Source organism: Physeter macrocephalus, chromosome 8 (genome assembly GCF_002837175.3).
Source record: "Physeter macrocephalus isolate SW-GA chromosome 8, ASM283717v5, whole genome shotgun sequence".
Classification (NCBI taxonomy): Eukaryota; Metazoa; Chordata; class Mammalia; order Artiodactyla; family Physeteridae; genus Physeter; species Physeter macrocephalus.
Window position 1 is genome coordinate 135,780,139 of NC_041221.1, and position 17,330 is coordinate 135,797,468.

Here is a 17,330-nt window from a genome sequence, read left to right on the forward strand (position 1 = left end):
TCCCCACATGAATACATGTCTAGTTCTTTACTTTTCTCCATCACTTCCCTTTCATCCAGTTTTTGCCACTCTCTGTGTGACTCAAGAATGCAAGGCACAGGATATGGTCATCATCGTCATCATCAAATTAGCCATTAATAGACATCTATCATGTGCCAGAAGCAATCCTGGGCGCTCTATATAATCTCCACAGCAACCCTTTGAGGTAGGTATTAGCATCACCATTTCCCAGCTGAGGCAAGTGCAGCCTAGAGAAGTCACACAGCTAGTGAGGGGCAGAGCTGGAATTTGAACTCAGGCCCTGTTGATACCTAAGCCCTTTCAACCCTAAGCCTGTCCTTTGCATGTGTAGGTCTCTGAGCTGACTACACACATTCTGGGCTCATTTGTGCATACGCCCACACGTCAACCACGGGAGCTCTTTGGATAGCTGACTCCTTTGTGTCTGGTTGGAACCTAATGGTTCCTGGTGCTGGGCATTGGCTTAGTAACATTAATCAATGAGGGGAAAGGCTCACCCTGGACACCATCTGCCTCCTCCATGCCTGAAATCATGTCCCCTTCATCAGGGACTGCAAGTTTAGACAGGCCCTGCCTTTGAGGGGATATAAAGAAAACCCAACACCCTGTGGGCTTACAAGCTGCAGCAGCTGTGGTCCTCCTGGCAGCTGAGGGTAACCATTATGCCACTTTTCATGTCCACACTTTGCCTGTGACATGCCTGAGGCCCCAAGGGTCATCCTGCCTCAGGTGCTTCAGTGCCAACCTCACAACCCTTCCCTCCTCACCCACCTAGGCCCGGAAACTCTTGCCTCACTCTGGTCCCTCTAGCTCCAGGGCAGGAACTGGGCCAGGGCTCTGAGGCTGAGCTCGAAGCAGAGTAATCTGCGTTAGCCCCTTGGCCAGGTTCCCCAGTAGCTGGGGGTGGTGGGTGGGGAGCTGGGGGGACACCTTGTGGACGTTCTTAGAACAGGGAGGAGGGCTGGCGCCTGTCCTGGGAGTCTAAGGCAGGGAGATTTGAAGGGAGGGTCTCTTCTCCCAGGGACTGCTCTGGCCCTCTCCAACCTCCACACCAACATCCATCCATCTCTATCACAGGTCTTCATCCTCTGTCTCCCTCCTCACCTGGGGGCTAGGCACACGCAGTCAAACATGAGTTATTTCTGATTTTATTTATAATATAAAAATGTTCAAGTGTCAACAGTCAGGTGTTTGGACATTTCAAGGGGCAGGTTTCCCATTTGCTTAGGATTTTTTTTTTTTAAACAATTACCTTTTTGACAAATTAGCAGTGGACCCAGTTTTGGAGGGTGGCGCGGTCAGGGCTGGAGAGGGAGTGGAAGTCATGGGTGGGCTAGGGGCTGGGAGTTGGGCTGTGAGAAGGAAATGGTGTTACTTTATTGCTAAGAGGGGAATCAAATACACTGTCGAGTGGCTCTTCTCGGTCCCAGCGTGACCATGCATCCAATCTAAAGAATCTGAAATGCAAAGGACATGCAGGCGTAAAATAGAAAAGACGACCTGTAAACGAAGGTGCTGCAGAGGACGGAGGGGCGTCCTGGAGGCCATAGGGGAGGAAGAGCCACGAACATTGGGGCCCTGGCAGAGCTGCCCCCTCCCCGGGCCGAGGCTTTTGGGAAGACCTCTTTCTCAGTGCCCCCCTCCCTTAGCAGCTGTGAGGAGCGGGGAGGCCCCCTCCCCATTCTGGTTGCTGTCGCTGGGCCTTAGTCTCCCCCTGGACGTTACCTGACCCCAACTTTAGCTCCAAACCTAGGATCCCCGCCCTTTCCTCAGGGGGCCCAGGACTCCAGATCTTGCACTGGGGCAAAGCTACTCCGGACCTCATGTCGTTCGTTGGGTCCCCCAGCCTCGCGCCCACCCGAACCCAATCCCGCAGCCTCTTCTCTCCTGCTTTCTCTCACCACCACCACCTCCCACGACCCCCGCCAGCTTGGGATCCTACATTCCCGCACCCCGCAACCCAAACTTCTCTCCAGGAGCTCCAGATTAGCGTACAGCAAAAGGCACCACAATATAGGTTTCTATTAAAGAGTCAAAAAATTGGCCCATCTCTCTTTTTTTTTGTTGTTTCTTTTTTTTTTCCGAAGCTGTAAATCAGGATGTCACATATAAATAGTTTCCCTATAAAAACGTCTTTGCCGTTAGCTAGTATTATAAGACAATTTTTGCTAAAATGAAAATAAAACATTTTGTTATACCTTTTTCCTTTTATAGAAAATAAAAATATTTTTATTTCTTTTTTCCCTCCTTTCTCTCTCCAGTCGGCGGTCTCTGTTCTCCTTAAAGACAGTGGGGCGGGCGAGGCGGAGGGGGCGGCGGGGGCCCTAGAGGGGCCCCGAGTCCTGCTTGGCCCGTGGGGGCGGCCCGCGGCTGTGTCTGCTGCTGGCCCGCGTGCTGTGGCTGTCCAGGGAGTAGTAAGTCCTGCTGTCGGCCGCCGGGCAGAGCGGCGGCGAGTCCGAGCGCAGCGCGTCGTGCGCCGCACGCAGGCCGAGGAAAGGCGTGCTCTCGGCCGCCAGCGCCCCGTCCGCGTCGTCCCCTTCGTCGTCCGAGGCGGAAGCCGAGCCGCCTCCCGAGCCGCTGCTCAGCGACAGCGAGTCCCGCGCCGCGCGTGCGCGCTGCGCCGCCAGCCCGTTGAGGCGCGAGCGGCGCCAGCGCCGGGGTCCAGCCGACGTCCTACGGGACGCGCCGCGGGCGCGCGGCCGCGGCGGGGGCGGGGGCGCGCACTCCTGCGTGGTCTCGTACTCGTCGTCCTCGGGGATGCGGAAAGGGCTGGCGGGCAGACTGCCCAGGCTGCCGCCTAGGGCGCAGGCCCCGCGCCGCGGCCCCGGTCCCGCCGCGGGGTAGTAGTAGCTGTCGTAGCTGCGCTGCATGTCCGCACCGGTCCCGGGCCCTGGACCGGGGCCGGGGGGCGCCGGGTGCCGCAGGAGCGGCTGCTGCTCCGCCAGGCGGTAGCTGATGGGCGCGGCCGGCGGCAGCGACACGGCGTGCGCCGAGTTGGGGGACGTGATCTCGAAAGTCGGCACCTGCGTGGCCAGCGAGTAATGGAAGTCCACGGGAGAGAGGCGCGCGGGCGTGGTCAGGGCCGACACATACCTGCGGGGAGAGGCAGAGACGTGGGCCGGTGGCCAAGGGATGGGGCGGACCTGATGCAAAGCAGTGGTCTTGCCCAGGATCCCTCTTGCAAGAACCATGCTGGTATTCCTCAGTGACCGTCAGCAATTTCCTTAATTTCTCTGAGCCTCAGTTTGCTTATCTGTGAAACGGGAGTAACCACAGTGCTCATTCCGTAGCGTTGTTGGATGATTCCATAAACGTATCAGTGGTCCTCGGCTGTGGGGATGCTCACAATCACCGGTGTTCCTGAATGGTTACTTTGGGTGAGGCTAAGGCTGGGGCATTTTACATGTGTGATCTCATCTAAGAGGCTTCTGTTAGTCCCGTACTACACGTGAGGAAACTGAGACTCAGAACATTTAATTGACTTACTCAAGGTTCACACAGCCAGGAAGTGGTTGAGCTGGGATTTGAACCCAGGCTAGGCAGGAACCAGAACTCACACTGCCCAATTCCTCATTCTAGTCCCTGCATTCAGCCACCCCTGTGACTTGGACTTACCTCCCCTCCGGGACAGTTCATCCCATGGCTGATGGCTACAGTGGGGAAATATTTTCCTTTTTAAGTTGAAGCTAAAAGCTGCCTCAGGGAAGTGACTGCTCCCACCTCAGGTAGGGTCCTCAGCCCAGAGCTCACAGTTACCAAGACCCCACTGAAGTGTCTCTGCTTGGGGCTAAAGACCACCAGTTCCTTCAAAAGTTTGCCCTTGCGAATATCTCCCACTCTGAGTCCCAGGCACCTGTCCCTTTTCTTTCTCCACATTTCCCTTTCTGAGTCAACCGGCCTCTTGCCCAACCATTATCCACCTCAGGACAGGGACAACCGACCTCCCTTCCTCTCTTCCAAACTGTAAAGCTGGGCACCTCATTGCTCTCCGGAGTCCCCATTACTGTTTTTCAGAATCATCTGACTCCCCTCTCTTCCCTCTCCCACATGCACATCCATCACGTCCTACCCATTCCCTTTCTCCTGGAATACCCTCCACCCTGCTCCACTCCATCCTGGGACTAGATGTTCACTCTGGTCATTCCCCCACCCCAGGGTCTTTCCTTCTTCAGCCTATGCAGTTCCCAGAACAATCTTTTTTTTGGCCACGTGGCATGTGGGATCCTAGTCCCCCGACGAACCTGCGCCCCCTGCAGTGAAGCCTCAACCACTGGACTGCCGGGGAATTCCCTCCCAGAGCAATCTTTTAAAGTCATATCTCTGCTTTAGGAGGCCCTTCTTGCTTACCCACCCAGGGCCACTGGCCATCTATCTGGCCCCAGCCTGCCTGTTCAGGCCCAGCTGCACTCTCCTCACAGCCCACCCTGCTCTAGGCGCCTCACCAGCCATGTCCTTAGTGCCTCTGCTGGAACAGCTCAAGTTGTTCCCCTTGCCTGGAAGTCTTTCCCCGCCTTGACTCTCTACCTCCCATCCATTAAGGCAGGGGTCCCCAACCCCCAGGCCGTGGACCAGTCTGTGGCCTGTTAGGAACCAGGCCGCACAGCAGGAGGTGTGTGGCCGGAGCAATTGAAGCTTCATCTGTATTTACAGCCACTCCCCATTGCTCACATTACCACCTGAGCTCCGCCTCCTGTCAGCATTATGGTGAGTTGTATAATTATTTCATTATATATTACAATGTAATAATAATAGAAATAAAGTGCACAATAAATGAATCATCCCGAAACCATCCCCCGCCCGTCTGTGGAAAAACTGTCTTCCACAAAACCGGTCCCTGGTATCAAAAAGGTTGGGGACCGCTTGCATTAAGAAGTCCTATTGCTCTTGTTACTACTGATAACCATAGCTCCACCTAGTGAGCACCAGCGCCATGTCAGGTAAAAGGCGAAGAGCTTTGCGCAGGACCTTAGGGTAGCCTTCATAAGAACCATGCACGATAGGTGTAATGCTCCCTGTTCTATAGCTGAGGAAACAGGCACAGAGGTGATCAACCTGCCCCAAGTCACACAGGTGGTGGAGCTGAGCTTGGAAAGGTTGGTCTTGGAAAACCTAGCTGCTTCCCAGAGCCTGCCATCAGACTGGGTTTCTCTGCCCTGGTGGGGTGTCCTATGCTTAGCACTTTCCATAGGCAGCTGTGAGCTTCAGTGGTTTTGTGTCCATGACCGGCATGGAGTAGGCTGAGTTGAAGCCTTCTCCACCCCAGCCTGGAGTTCCTAGTACCACGCCCCTTTTTCTGCTCTCCTCCCACAGATCCCACTTGCCAAGGGGAGAGCAAGATGGAGGCTGGCCCCCTGCAACCCCTGGCTTGGAGTCAGGGAAGAAGGGAAGGTTCCTGGTTCTCACTGCATTCATTGCTCAGGAACCCAAAGGCATCTTGATCCATGGGGGCTTAGTTGCTGATACTTCCAGGGCCTTCAGGCATTCTTGGCTCATTCCCATCCTGCACTCATCAGTTTACTCACAGACAGACTCCCCTCCCACTCTTCAATCTGCTCAATCTTGGTGTCTGTTTCTCCTGGGACATGGGGCCTCTAGGTGACACCAGGGTAGGGCAACTGTATGTTCTGGTTTGTCCAGGCCAGACCCTGTTTGTTCCTGATGTTCCACTGCAATTATTAATAACATCCCCTTCTACTCTGAAAAGTGGCTTAGTAGAACGATTAAATTAGATGGTCATAACGCACCAGGGTCTACTGGCTGTAGTCCCAGCCTGTCGTTCACATGTTGATGACCCCGAGCAGACCATTTAACTTTTCAGGGACCTTGCTTGCCCATCTGGAAAATGGGGATGAGGCTCTTTGGAGTGTTTCTGAGGTGACCTAAGGGTCAGCCCTGGGTCAGTGGTGCCAGCTCTCTGGCTACAGTGGGGGCACAGATCACGGGGTAGGAACTGACCTCTCGCTGTGTGGGGAGTCACGCAGGGAGTCTATGGAGTCATGGTAAGGTGGCACAGCAGCCCTGCGCTGCTCCTCTAGGCTGTAGGCTGCCGCCCGCCGTGCCCGCGCCTCCACACACGCTGGGCTGTTGCACTTGCTGGTGCCCACTGATGACAGCATGATGCCCGATTGGGAGTCGGAGGTCAGGCTCTCAGAATGTTCCAGGCTCCACGTGTGGCTCTCATGCCTGGAGAAGCCAGGTGGGAGTGAGGTGAGGGGTCAGGAAGGGGCTGGGCAGCCCAGCAGGTGTGGTCCCAGGCCCACCCCTTCCCTGGTTCTTCATTCCATCTCAGGCTCCCTCAGCTCACTGCCCTTCACTCTGGGCTGATGTGTAACATCATAAATGCCAAACCCCGATTTTGGAAGGAGAAGAGCTGGAGGCCTGTGGATGGGTGAGCTGCAGTGTGCAGGGGCCTCTTCCTTTCCTCTCTGCAGCCAACCTCTCCTTAGCCTCCCTGTCTGGGACCCTTCCACTCCCATGGTCCTTAGCCACTTGCCTCAAGAGCCCAGCCTCAGTGGCCAATATATGGGGACCCTGCCTATTCTGTGCTGCTCCCCAGGGAAGAAAGGGGCCAACCGTGTTCTTTCTTGAGCTCTATGAGCCTTTGTGCTTGTGTGGACAGGCCTCCCTACCTCTGGAGAGGAGGTTAAGGTGGACTAGGTTCATGTGGAAAACCCAGGAGAGGGCATCAAATAGCTGTGGGTATTTGAGTGAGCAGGCACTTTATGCCAGATGAAGTGGTGCTGATGAGGTCCAAACAAAACCAAATGTTAGGTGGGAACACAGTGATGCTGTTGTTCCTCTGGGGCTGGTTTAGACTAGAAAAGGGAATCCGGTCTCTTGAGGATCTGGATGTACGTTTGGTGGTGGGTTCTGGTTTGAAGCCCCCCACCTCCACCCTCCTGCTCACAGGGACCCTCAATACAGAGCCCAGCCTGGCTGGGGAGTTTGGTGTGTGTCCCCAGGCAGGTGTGTGGTGTGCATGTGCACGCCCTGAGGGTGTGCATACAGGAGTCTGCAAGGCCGCGTGGGCCTTGGTGGTGCCCACCTGTGGCTGGAGGTGGGCGTGGCTGTGGAGCAGTGGTGAGAAGGAGAACAGGAGTGGCTCCCAGAGAAGGTGGTCTCCGTTTCCCTCCGGATGACGTGGTCTGTGGCTGGCACATTCTTGGAGATATACTGGAACAGACAGAGGGTTTTTTTTGTGGGGGGGGCAGTTAGTGACAGATGACCAGTTGAACCTCCTTCCTGGTGGGCAGGGGAAGTGAGGCAGTAAGCTCCAGGTTGCAGGGGCGGTGGTGGTCCACTGGATAAGCGATTCAGTGTTAGGGCAGCAATGGCCCCTGGAAATCAATCCCCCGACCTCCCTTAAGGAAGTGGGCCAAGCGAGGCTAAGTCATTCTGGTGAGGCAAGGCTAGGCTAGCAGGCAAGGCTGAGCACAGGATGGGCTGGCCGCCTCCCTGGCCCATTCTTGCAGGGGGCATAAGAAGGCGGGCTACACAGCAAGGGGTCAGAGTGGGGCCTGGGAACACCACTCACGTCTGCCATCTGGATCTCTTCAGGGTCCAGCCGGGGGTGGCTGGGCCCATTGGCCAAGCTCCGGTTCTGGTGGGCTGGACACATGTTCTGTCGAAGGTGGTTATGCATCTGCTTCCGCTGTTTTCTGCACAGGGGAAGGTGCGTTAGCCTGACACCCCTTCCCCCACTCCCCTGACACACACAAAGTATGAGCTTCCCTAGCTGTTACTCCAGGGAACTAGTCTGCCTGTGCCGGGACTGCTGTGGCAGTCTCCTGCTACTGCTCTTTCCTGTGCTCAGGCTGCCTTCAGCCAGGACCCCTTCAATCAACCCCCTACATCATCACTACCAGCCAGAATTCAGCAGGACCTGAGCGTAGTGGTAATGAGCTTTGGCTCTGCTGAGAAAGCAGAACTCTACTACTTTCTAGCTGTGTAACTCTGGGCAAATTACTTAAACTATCCATGTTTCTAATTCAAAAAGAGTCATGTACCAAAATGTTCATTACAGCTCTATTTACAATAGCCAGGACATGGAAGCAACCTAAGTGTCCATCAACAGATGAATGGATAAAGAAGATGTGGCACATATATACAATGGAACATTACTCAGCCATAAAAAGAAACGAAACTGAGTTATTTGTAGTGAGGTGGGTGGACCTGGAGTCTGTCATACAGAGTGAAGTAAGTCAGAAGGAGAAAAACAAATACCGTATGCTAACACATATATATGGAATCTAAGAAAAAAAAATGTCATGAAGAGATTAGTGGTAGGACGGGAATAAAACACAGACCTACTAGAGCATGGACTTGAGGACATGGGGAGGGGGAAGGGTAAGCTGTGACGAAGTGAGAGAGTGGCAGGGACATATATGCACTACCAAATGTAAATTAGATAGCTAGTGGGAAGCTGCCGCATAGCACAGGGAGATCACCTCTGTGCTTTGTGACCACGAGAGGGGTGGGATAGGGACGGTGGGAGGGAGGGAGATGCAAGAGGGAAGAGATATGGGAACATATGTATATGTATAACTGATTCACTTTGTTGTAAAGCAGAAACTAACACACCATTGTAAAACAGTTATACTCCAATAAAGATGTTAAAAAAAAAAACTATCCATGTTTCACTTTCCTCATCTGTAAAACGGACTGATCATCTACGCATTCCAAAGACTATTGAGGATTAAGAGTAAATAAGATATTCAAGCACAGTGCTGGCCTACTTCAAGCATTCATTTATTTGGTATCTATTGGGTTTTTACTATGTGCCAGATGCTGTTTTGGAGCAGAGGAGATAGATATGGTTCCTGCCCTCAAGGAGCTTGCAGGCCAGTAGGGGAGACAGATGATAAACACATAAACAAATAAACAAACAAGATACTTTCAGCAAAGTGCTATGGAGAAAATAAAACAGGATGCTGTGGTCAGGGAGTCAAGACCTGTGGGGCTACTTCACTTCGGCACCTATTAAGTGCTCAATACATTTGTTTTGTAATCAACAAGTTTAATCATGTCACTCCCCTGTTAAAGCCCCTTCATTGGGCTTCAGAATCCTGTTTCCTCTCCCCAGCCCTGTATCTCACTGCCCTTTCCCCACCCCAGCTTGCTGCATCCTTGGAGGGCTTGTTTCTGATCCTACACTGTGCCTCTCTGGCCTCTGGGCCTTTGCATCCAATTGCAGCACATTCTCTGCCTCTTCACCTGCTAACTCCTGCTCATCTCTCAGGCCCAGCCTAAATGTACCTTTCTCAGGGAAACCCACCTTGCCCTCTAGCTGAGGTTCGGCACCCCTAAAATACATCCTGTAACACTGGACCTCTTGCTTAGAGCACTGGCCATGTGCCTGGTACAGGGCCTGGTGTCCAGCAGGCACTGAATGAAAGTTTGTTGAAGAAATAAGTAAATGTAGTAGGGGTTAGAACATGGGGCTTGCTTCTCCCCCCAGTTCTTGGCCTCAATTTTCCTATGTGGGCCCAGTCTCCTCCTGTGGGCTCCCTGAACCCTAAACCCCAAGGCTGGCAGGACCTTAGATCTCACAGATAGGGGCAGCAGGAGTCAAGACCCAGGGGCTCAGTCCCCCAAATGGTGGCTATGCCCAGACTCTTGCTTTCCACATAAGAACAGATATGACAAACTCTTTCTGTACCACATCACTCTACAACCTGCAATGGCTCCCTATCATCTGTAGGATAAACCCAGGTCCCCAAGCTTGACATTCAAGGCCCTGTGGTGCCATGGAGTTTCCAGCTGTTCTTTTAGATTCGTGCACCTTTTTAAAATTGACCCCAGCCCTTTGCTCCAGCTAGCCTGGGCTGCTCAAGCTCCATGAACACAGCTGACCCTCTCCTGAATCTGTCCTTCAGCTTGCACTCTTCTACTGGAACTGTCCAGCCCCTTTCCTTGCTCCAAGGTTCTGATGCCACCTTTCCTTTGCCCAGGGGTGGCCCAACCCCATCTTCTCTGTATTCCTGCTTGGACTGCTCCTAGGTGGGATTAGGCAGTGCCCTGTGAGGTCTCTTTTTCCCCTGAGAAGGTGCCTCCCTCTCTGTGCTTGCCCACCCCCAACACTGCCCCAGTGCCTGCCTACATGACAGGGCAGATCCTCCCTCACAGGATCCTCTGAGGTACTAGAGGATCACACTCAATTTATAGATGAGGACTCAAGAGAAGCTCATCCGTTTCCTCAGGGTCACAGGAAATGGCCGAGCTGAATTAGAACCCAGATCTATCTTCTTCCACTGCCTGGGCTTATGACCGATCTTGTGCAGTCCTCTGGGGCCTGTCTACCCCACCCTCTGCTTCTGCTTCTTGGCCCAGCCCTTTGGCCCCTCACCAGCTGCAGAAGGGGGCAGAGGGGCATAGGAATGGGGGAGGCTAGGCCAGGCATGGTGCGGTGGAGAGGAGAGCCTGTCCCCACAAAAGCGGTCCCTGGTTGCTCTGAGTGCCCGACAACTCACTTGGTCTTGCAGTAGGCGACCACGCAGACGATGCCCACGACCAGCAGAGCCACGCAAATGCCGGTGATAGTCAGGACCCTTTTCTGGTACAGCTCCTCGGCTTCTGCAGGGGTAGAGGGCGTGAGGGGGCAGGGTGGGAGGCAGACCCGTAGGGACAGTGCTAGGACAGTGCAGACCGTCCCCCTGCCCCGCAAACCCCGGGCTCTCTCCAGCTCAGGTGCTGCCCGGCTCCCATCCATCTCACCCCTCCCCAGCCAGTTCCCTCCCTCCTGCTTTCCTGAACTCCACCCACCTGTGGATCTCATCACAAGTGACTACCGCTGAGTTCACCTTCCCAAACCCACGCTCTGCCTGGAGCGTATGAGTGGAAAATGCAGGGGGATGGCTGGAGGAGGTGGGATGGAGGTGAAGGTTCCCAAGGTCATAGGGGAGGGCAACCCACTATGGCCTGCTGGCTGCAAAGAGCCTTGATGGGCTGGGGGAAGCTGGTCTTCATGGTGGTGAACATGCAGACCCTGGGCAAAAGCCTGGCTGGCCACTTTGGCTTCCTTAAGAAGGTGGAGAGTGGCTTGTTCTGAGCTGGAGACAGGACATGAGGCCCAGAGGCTGGACTTAGGAGGGATGCCAGGACCAGGAGCAGGGACAGAGCAGAGCAGGCCCACAGAGGCGGGAGAGGGGAGAAAGGCCTTGGTTTATGCCTGCAGCTTGGTCAGGGTTGTGGCCCTGGCCCACTCCAGCTCTCCCCGTCTCTGCTTGTCAGAGACCCACGAGTGGCAGCACAGCCCCCTGGTGCCTAGGACAGCCCTTGTGCTCAAGGAGCAGCCTCCACCCTTCTGAAGGAGCTGAGCTAGGCTGGGCCTCAAAGCCCTCAAAAAGACCCAACTATCCCCTCTACCTCCCACTTTTTGGCGGGGCAAGCTCTACCCTTCTAGAACAGAGAAAGCCTGGAGGAAGCAAAGGAAAAAGGTGACAGCACCAGACATGGTCAAGGCTGCAGCCTAGACACCCCACCCTTGCTCCCGCTCCCATCTGCTGGCCGGCCCCTCCCCATCGCTTCCCTCCCACCAGCACAGGGATAAGTGGGGGCGGGACCCAAAGCCTTGGTGGAGCCCTGGGCAGTGTCCCTAAACCCCCAGGCTTGCAGGGTCTCTTGTGGCAAAGGTACGCCCAGCAGCAAACACTGGGTACAAAGCCCCAGGCACACATACCTGGAGGACTGTGCCCGTCTGACACACATACAGACCCTTCACAACAATACACACGGCCGCCACGCACGCGATCACGCCCACTGACACAGTCATGCAGAGTCTTGAACAAACAGCCCTCCACCCCAGATCCCCACCTCCAGGCTCTGTGGTCCTCGTGCTGCCTCCGGTTCTCATCGCCAGCCACGCCTCAGCCCTCCACTCAGGCCTCTGTCTCCATCACTCCTCTGAGACCGCTCTGGTCATGGTCACCAACAACCCCCCGCTGCCAAGTCTGTGGTCATTCACTTCCCTCTCAGCGGACTACCCCTGCTGGGCCCGCTTCCCGGGATGGTCTTCCCTCCTGGGTTTCCTCCCCCTGCGCTGGCTCATCCCTCTGTCTCAGTTGCTACTTCGCCCTCTTCCATGTGGGCTGCAGGGTCCAGGCCCAGAGCTCTCAGGCTTCTTCCTCTCTCCACCTGCCCTTTCTCCCTCCCGTCATCTCACCCAGACTCAGACTTGAAATACCATCTGTATGCAGCTGAATCTCACGTTTCTCTCTCCTGCCCTGACCTCTTCCGGAGCTCCAGATTCCTACATCCAAGGGCCATGGCCAAGCAGAAGCACTGATTCCCCACCCTCGTTCCCTGCGCTTCCCATCTCTTCAGTGGCGACACCACCTTTCCTGTTATACCAGCCCCAGACCTTAGAGTCATTCCTGACCTTCCCACCCACTCTGATACCTGATCCATCAGCAAGTCATCTCAGCTCTCCCTCCCAAGTAGATCCCAGATCTGACCACTTCTTCCCATTTCCACTGCTTCCAGCTTCATCCAAGATGATGCCATCTCTCACTCGACAGCTGCCCGCTTCTGACTGGTTTCTCTGCTTCTGTTCCTCCACACCCTGTCCCCTCACCCAGTCTATCCTCTGCCCCAAAGCCACATTGATTTCCAACCATAAAGCAGATCATTTTACTCTTCTGCTTAAAAACCACAATGGCATCCCCCTGCAATTCGAATACAACCCAAAGCCTTACCGTGGTCCACGAGGCCCAGGGTCACCTGGTCCCTTCCTCTAGATCCCACCTGTAGGCTTCTTCCCCATGTCTGCTGTGCTCCAGAGGCACTGGCAGTCTTTCCATCCATCGAACAAGGCAGGTCCATCCACATCATCCTTAACTTGCTGTGCCCCCTGCCTCAAACACTCTCCCCCGATTGTTTGCAGAGCTGGCTACTTCTCGTCAGGTTTTAGCTCAAATGTCACCTCATTGGACAAGCCTTCCCTGGCCACTTAGCTAGAGTAGCTTCTCACCCCGGCTAGGCGCCATCCCATTCCATTTTATTTTCTGTGTAGCACTTACCCTCACCTGATATCTTTCCTGTTTGTTGTCTGTCTCACCCTGTGAATCTGAGTGCCAGGAGGGCAGGGACTCTGCATGCTACATTGCCAGGGTCTGGCCAACTCTGGGGTTCAGTAGAGGTTTGTTGAGTTGGTGTGTGAATGAATATACAGACCACCTTTACAGACAGTCACATACTTACATACGCTCACACTTGCCTCCGCGCCCACTGCTCATGCTCAACCCTTAACAACAAAGATGTTCCACTGCACCCCTCCGTGCGCTCACACCCTGCACTGAGAGACCCAACAAGATATAAACATGTCAGCCCCCCATAACAACATAGACACGCACACCTACAGATCCCCCCCTGCACCCCCTGCCATGATCACACAGACACCACAGACTCGGCCCCTCTCCTCCCCCGCCGTCACAGCAGAGAGACAGACATACTCTTACACATAGACTTTCAGCTCCATCTTCTGAGAACAGCTGATGGTGGCTAGGTGGCCGGGGAACTAGGGCCTCCCCAAATCTGCCATGAGAACAGTCTTTTCATAACTGCAGGCTCTGCACACATCTGGGGTCTGACCCCACCGAAGGCTCAACCCCTCTGAGCCCCTGCATCTCTCCTGCTATATGTGTGGAACAGGGTGGAGCCTCCCGGCACAAAGCCAGAGAGCTGGGAAGACTGACCCCTCAAAGTCCCTTCCTGCCCAAGGCATTATCCAGGGGCCAGAGGACGGTCAGGAGTGGGACATGAGGTTCTGAGCTGGGAGGCAGGAGGGCAGGCACCAGAAGCCAGCCCACCGTGGACCCTTGCTGGTGTTGCCCACAAACACATGTGCCACCGTGGGGACAGATCGTGAAGGGAGTAACAGCCTCAAGCAGATGGCAAAGCCGGGCAGACAAACACGGGGCAGGCGGCAGAGACAAATGGGTGTTATCAGCTGCCAGCCTGGTGAAGAATGAAAAGCAATGGAAATGGAAATGGGAAAAGGAAGGAGGTTTAAGGTCAAATTGAAAGGGATGCCTCTCTGCACAGTCCTCCAAACCAGGATTCTGTGGCTTTCAGACACCTGCTCTCCGAGGGCTCGTCTGGCCAACCCACTGGGTTGCACACAGCTCAGGGGTCACGCTCCCCTCAGAGTACCCTGGCGACTGGCCCCAGGCAAGGGGGCACTACTGTACACGGGGGCGCAGTCTGAACGCCAGGGTACTCTGCTGTCCATGAGCTTTTCTTGTCTCCCCCAAATCAATGTAGTTTATTACAGGACATCCTGATGGGGACAGGGGGATTTTTGAAATCATCCCTTTTCCATTTGGGGAGAAAGGAAACCAAGCATCCAGCACACATGGTGTCAGAGGCTGTGGAGAGGGGCTGTGTGGATGGCGCTGACTGATACATAGAGGCTCCGTACCCTTTAGTTCAAATCCAAGGTGCTCTGGCAGTGCAGAAGAAAGGAGGGTCAGAGAGGGGAAGGGATGGAGGGAGAGATACAGATAGAGAGAGATGGGGGAGGGGGCGGGAGAGAGAGAGAGAAACGTTGGTCAGGACTCTTCAGACACCAGCAGCCAGCCTGTGAGGTGAAAGCAGGTTAGTGGTGTCCCCTCCCAGCCTCCTGAGCCCCTTCCCTGGCACCCAGTCCCCAGGAGCCCTTGATTGGGGTAGAGAGAGGAAATGTTAGGATCAGCAGGCAGGGCAGGTTCTTTAGAGATGAGCTGTGGGGTTAGTACCTGGTGGGGAGGCAGAGGCGCAAGAGTCAGTTGGCAGATGTCCCCAGAGAGGAAAGATGAGTGGGGGCAGGGGGCGGAGGAGTCCCCATCCTCGCCCTCCCAGCTCCAGTGCCAGGCCTTCGACCCTTTCGAGCCCGTCCTGGAGACAGCTTGCTCAGCCTGAGCTCATTCATGGGGCCCTTCTTTCTGTTCAGAACTAGGGCTTGGGGTACCCAGACCGGCCCCTTGTCCCTGTCCTGCCCCCATGGGCCTCACTGGCCTGCCCATCTCCTAGGAGCCAGGCATGGAGGCTCAGAGTTTGTGTGGAGCAGGACTGGGGAGGGGAAGAGGCCCCAGGCAGCAGGTCACTTCTCCACTTAACACCCCCAACACCCTAGAGACCTGCAGGGGCTAGCTAGGCCTCGGGTCCCAGCCTGATCACACGACTTAGGAAAGCAAACTGCAACTTGGAGAAAAGAGACAAGTGGGTTCACCTGTAGAACACCTGTGCCCCCTAAATGGCAGCCAATTGCACTCTTTGAAGCTGGATCATGTTGTAAATCTGCAAATTCACGGGTCTTCGAGGTAGACACCCGGGCCTTCGAAGGGTTGGATAAAAGGGCCCTGCCCAAGGGTCAGCTCTGTCACTGACCCGCTGTGTGACCCCATAGTATCCCGCCTATCTGGCTCTCAGTCTTTCATCAGTTAAATGGGGATCAGGCCTGGCCACGGGATCTCTGAGGTCTGCAACTCGGCTGTCCTTCAGAATCATCCAGACCAATGGAAACAGGCTCTGGGGTGGGAGCCCGGAAATCTCCCCAGTGCTTTTGAAAAGCTCACCTACCATTCTAAGGTAACAGCCAGCACCTGATTGCAGGCCTCGAGTCTCAGTTTTGTCCCTAGTTTGCTGTGTGCATGTGGGCAAGTCATACATAGTCTCTGTTTCCTCATCTGTCAAAAGTGCCTGTACACGGGCTTCCCTGGTGGCGCAGTGGTTGGGAGTCCGCCTGCCGATGCGGGGGGACGCGGGTTCGTGCCCCGGTCTGGGGGGATCCCGTGTGCCGCGGAGCGGCTGGGCCCGTGGGCCATGGCCGCTGGGCCTGTGCGTCTGGAGCCTGTGCTCTGCAGCGGGAGAGGCCACAGTGGTGAGAGGCCCGCGTACCACCAAAAAAAAAAAAAAAAAAAGAGTGTAAAAAAAAAAAAGTGCCTGTACACAGTGAGAGCAGAAACTAGCACATTTTAAATGAACTAGACTCTAATAAAAATTAAAAAAAAAAAAAAGACGGGTGAGGCAGTGTGCAAGGGCTTGCTCCACTGCCTCCGCATGTGCACAGCAAGTTCCACTAGACCCAGGCAGGAGGTGGAATTGTGTTCTGATGTTCTCATCTCCTGCAGAGGGAGCGGAGCACGGGGACATGAGCAGGAAGTCCTGTGCACTGTCTAGCTCTGGCTCTCTCTCCTGCTTCCTGATAGGGATTCCAGAGGGTTATGCAGTTGGAAAAGGGCAAGAGAGTAGGATGGCTCTGACTGAAAGAGCCTTGAGGAAGATCCTGGGGCTCTGACCCCCAGTTCCATGCAGAGACCACACCCTTGAAGCATGAACTCCAGCTCTTCTAAACACGAGCCCTTCTGTGCACTCCTGTTAAATCCGAGGCTGCAGGTGATCTTGAATGTGGTTTCTTTGCAGCCTTACGCTTACTGCTTGGAGGTAGGAGTCACCATAAGCACAGCAAGTCCACTCCTCTCCCAGGGCCTCCCAGGGCTGGCCAGCTGTGCTAAGCAGGCAGTACAAACTTGACAAACTGAAAGGGTCCTCGGGGGCAACTCTCACTGAGCAGTTAATCCTGTAGCCCCAGGGACCCTCCAGGCAGCTCGAAAGAGCTCACAATGTTTGGATATCCAGCCAGGTTCCCCACAGAGAACAGCCCAGCTTGACCACAGCACCCCAGACACTAAGAGAACTGTGGTTCACAGAGCTGGTCTGGGCTCCACTTTTGGTGGTGTTTGTATTAGATGAGGCAGCTAGGGCCCAGTAGTGCTAGGACACTTTCCCAAGGTCACATAGCAAATTAGGAGGCGGAAGGGAGACTGGAGGCCAGGTCTCTGGTCTCTTGGGGCTAAGCCATGGCTATTCCTGCCCATTGAGTCCCTGGGCAGACCTGACTGGCTAGTCCTCAGGACAATGACCATCTGGAGAAGCGAGCAGGGCTCCCAAAGCCATTTAAGAGTTTTCTCCTGCATCACTCCTCTGGGAACCAAGTAATAGCAGCAGCAGCTTTTGGGACTCCTGACTGGCCTCCCCTTTGAGTCAAAGGCCAGTACTCTTTTGCATGGACAGTGGTGGCTGGCAGGACTGGTGATGTCACTGAGAAGTCACTAAAAGGCAGCCCTGCTTCCCTCTCCCCGGGGATGGATTCTGAGGGGCCTGCAGCCATATCAGCCCCAGCAAAAAACAAAAACAGAAACACCCCAAAAACCCAAAATCAAAAAAACTGTCTCCCGCTCATCATATTCACTGACTGCCACTCAGCCAGGATGGAGTGATACCACCGAGTCACAGATGGGTCCTACTGAACAGAAATTTGCATACTGACCAGT

General features: G+C 54.8%; 1 protein-coding gene across 5 annotated transcripts in view; it reads right to left on the reverse strand.

Annotated features, from left to right (window-relative positions):
* Nucleotides 1-2,290: 2,290 nt before the first annotated feature.
* Nucleotides 2,291-17,330, reverse strand: part of NRG2 (neuregulin 2) — a 178,180-nt gene continuing 163,140 nt past the window's right edge. For 3 of the 5 annotated variants that reach the window (XM_024123287.2, XM_024123286.2, XM_024123282.2), the window contains 5 exons: nt 10,491-10,593; nt 7,556-7,679; nt 7,067-7,194; nt 5,977-6,204; nt 2,291-3,114 (listed from right to left, as the gene is read on the reverse strand). In XM_024123287.2, the coding sequence (XP_023979055.1) occupies nt 2,346-3,114; nt 5,977-6,204; nt 7,067-7,194; nt 7,556-7,679; nt 10,491-10,593 (1,352 nt within the window). In that variant the 3' untranslated portion in view covers nt 2,291-2,345. Of the gene's footprint in view, nt 3,115-5,976; nt 6,205-7,066; nt 7,195-7,555; nt 7,680-10,490; nt 10,594-14,437; nt 14,462-17,330 lie in introns of all 5 variants that reach the window. The other 2 variants (XM_024123278.2, XM_024123275.2) reach the window with 1 other exon arrangement.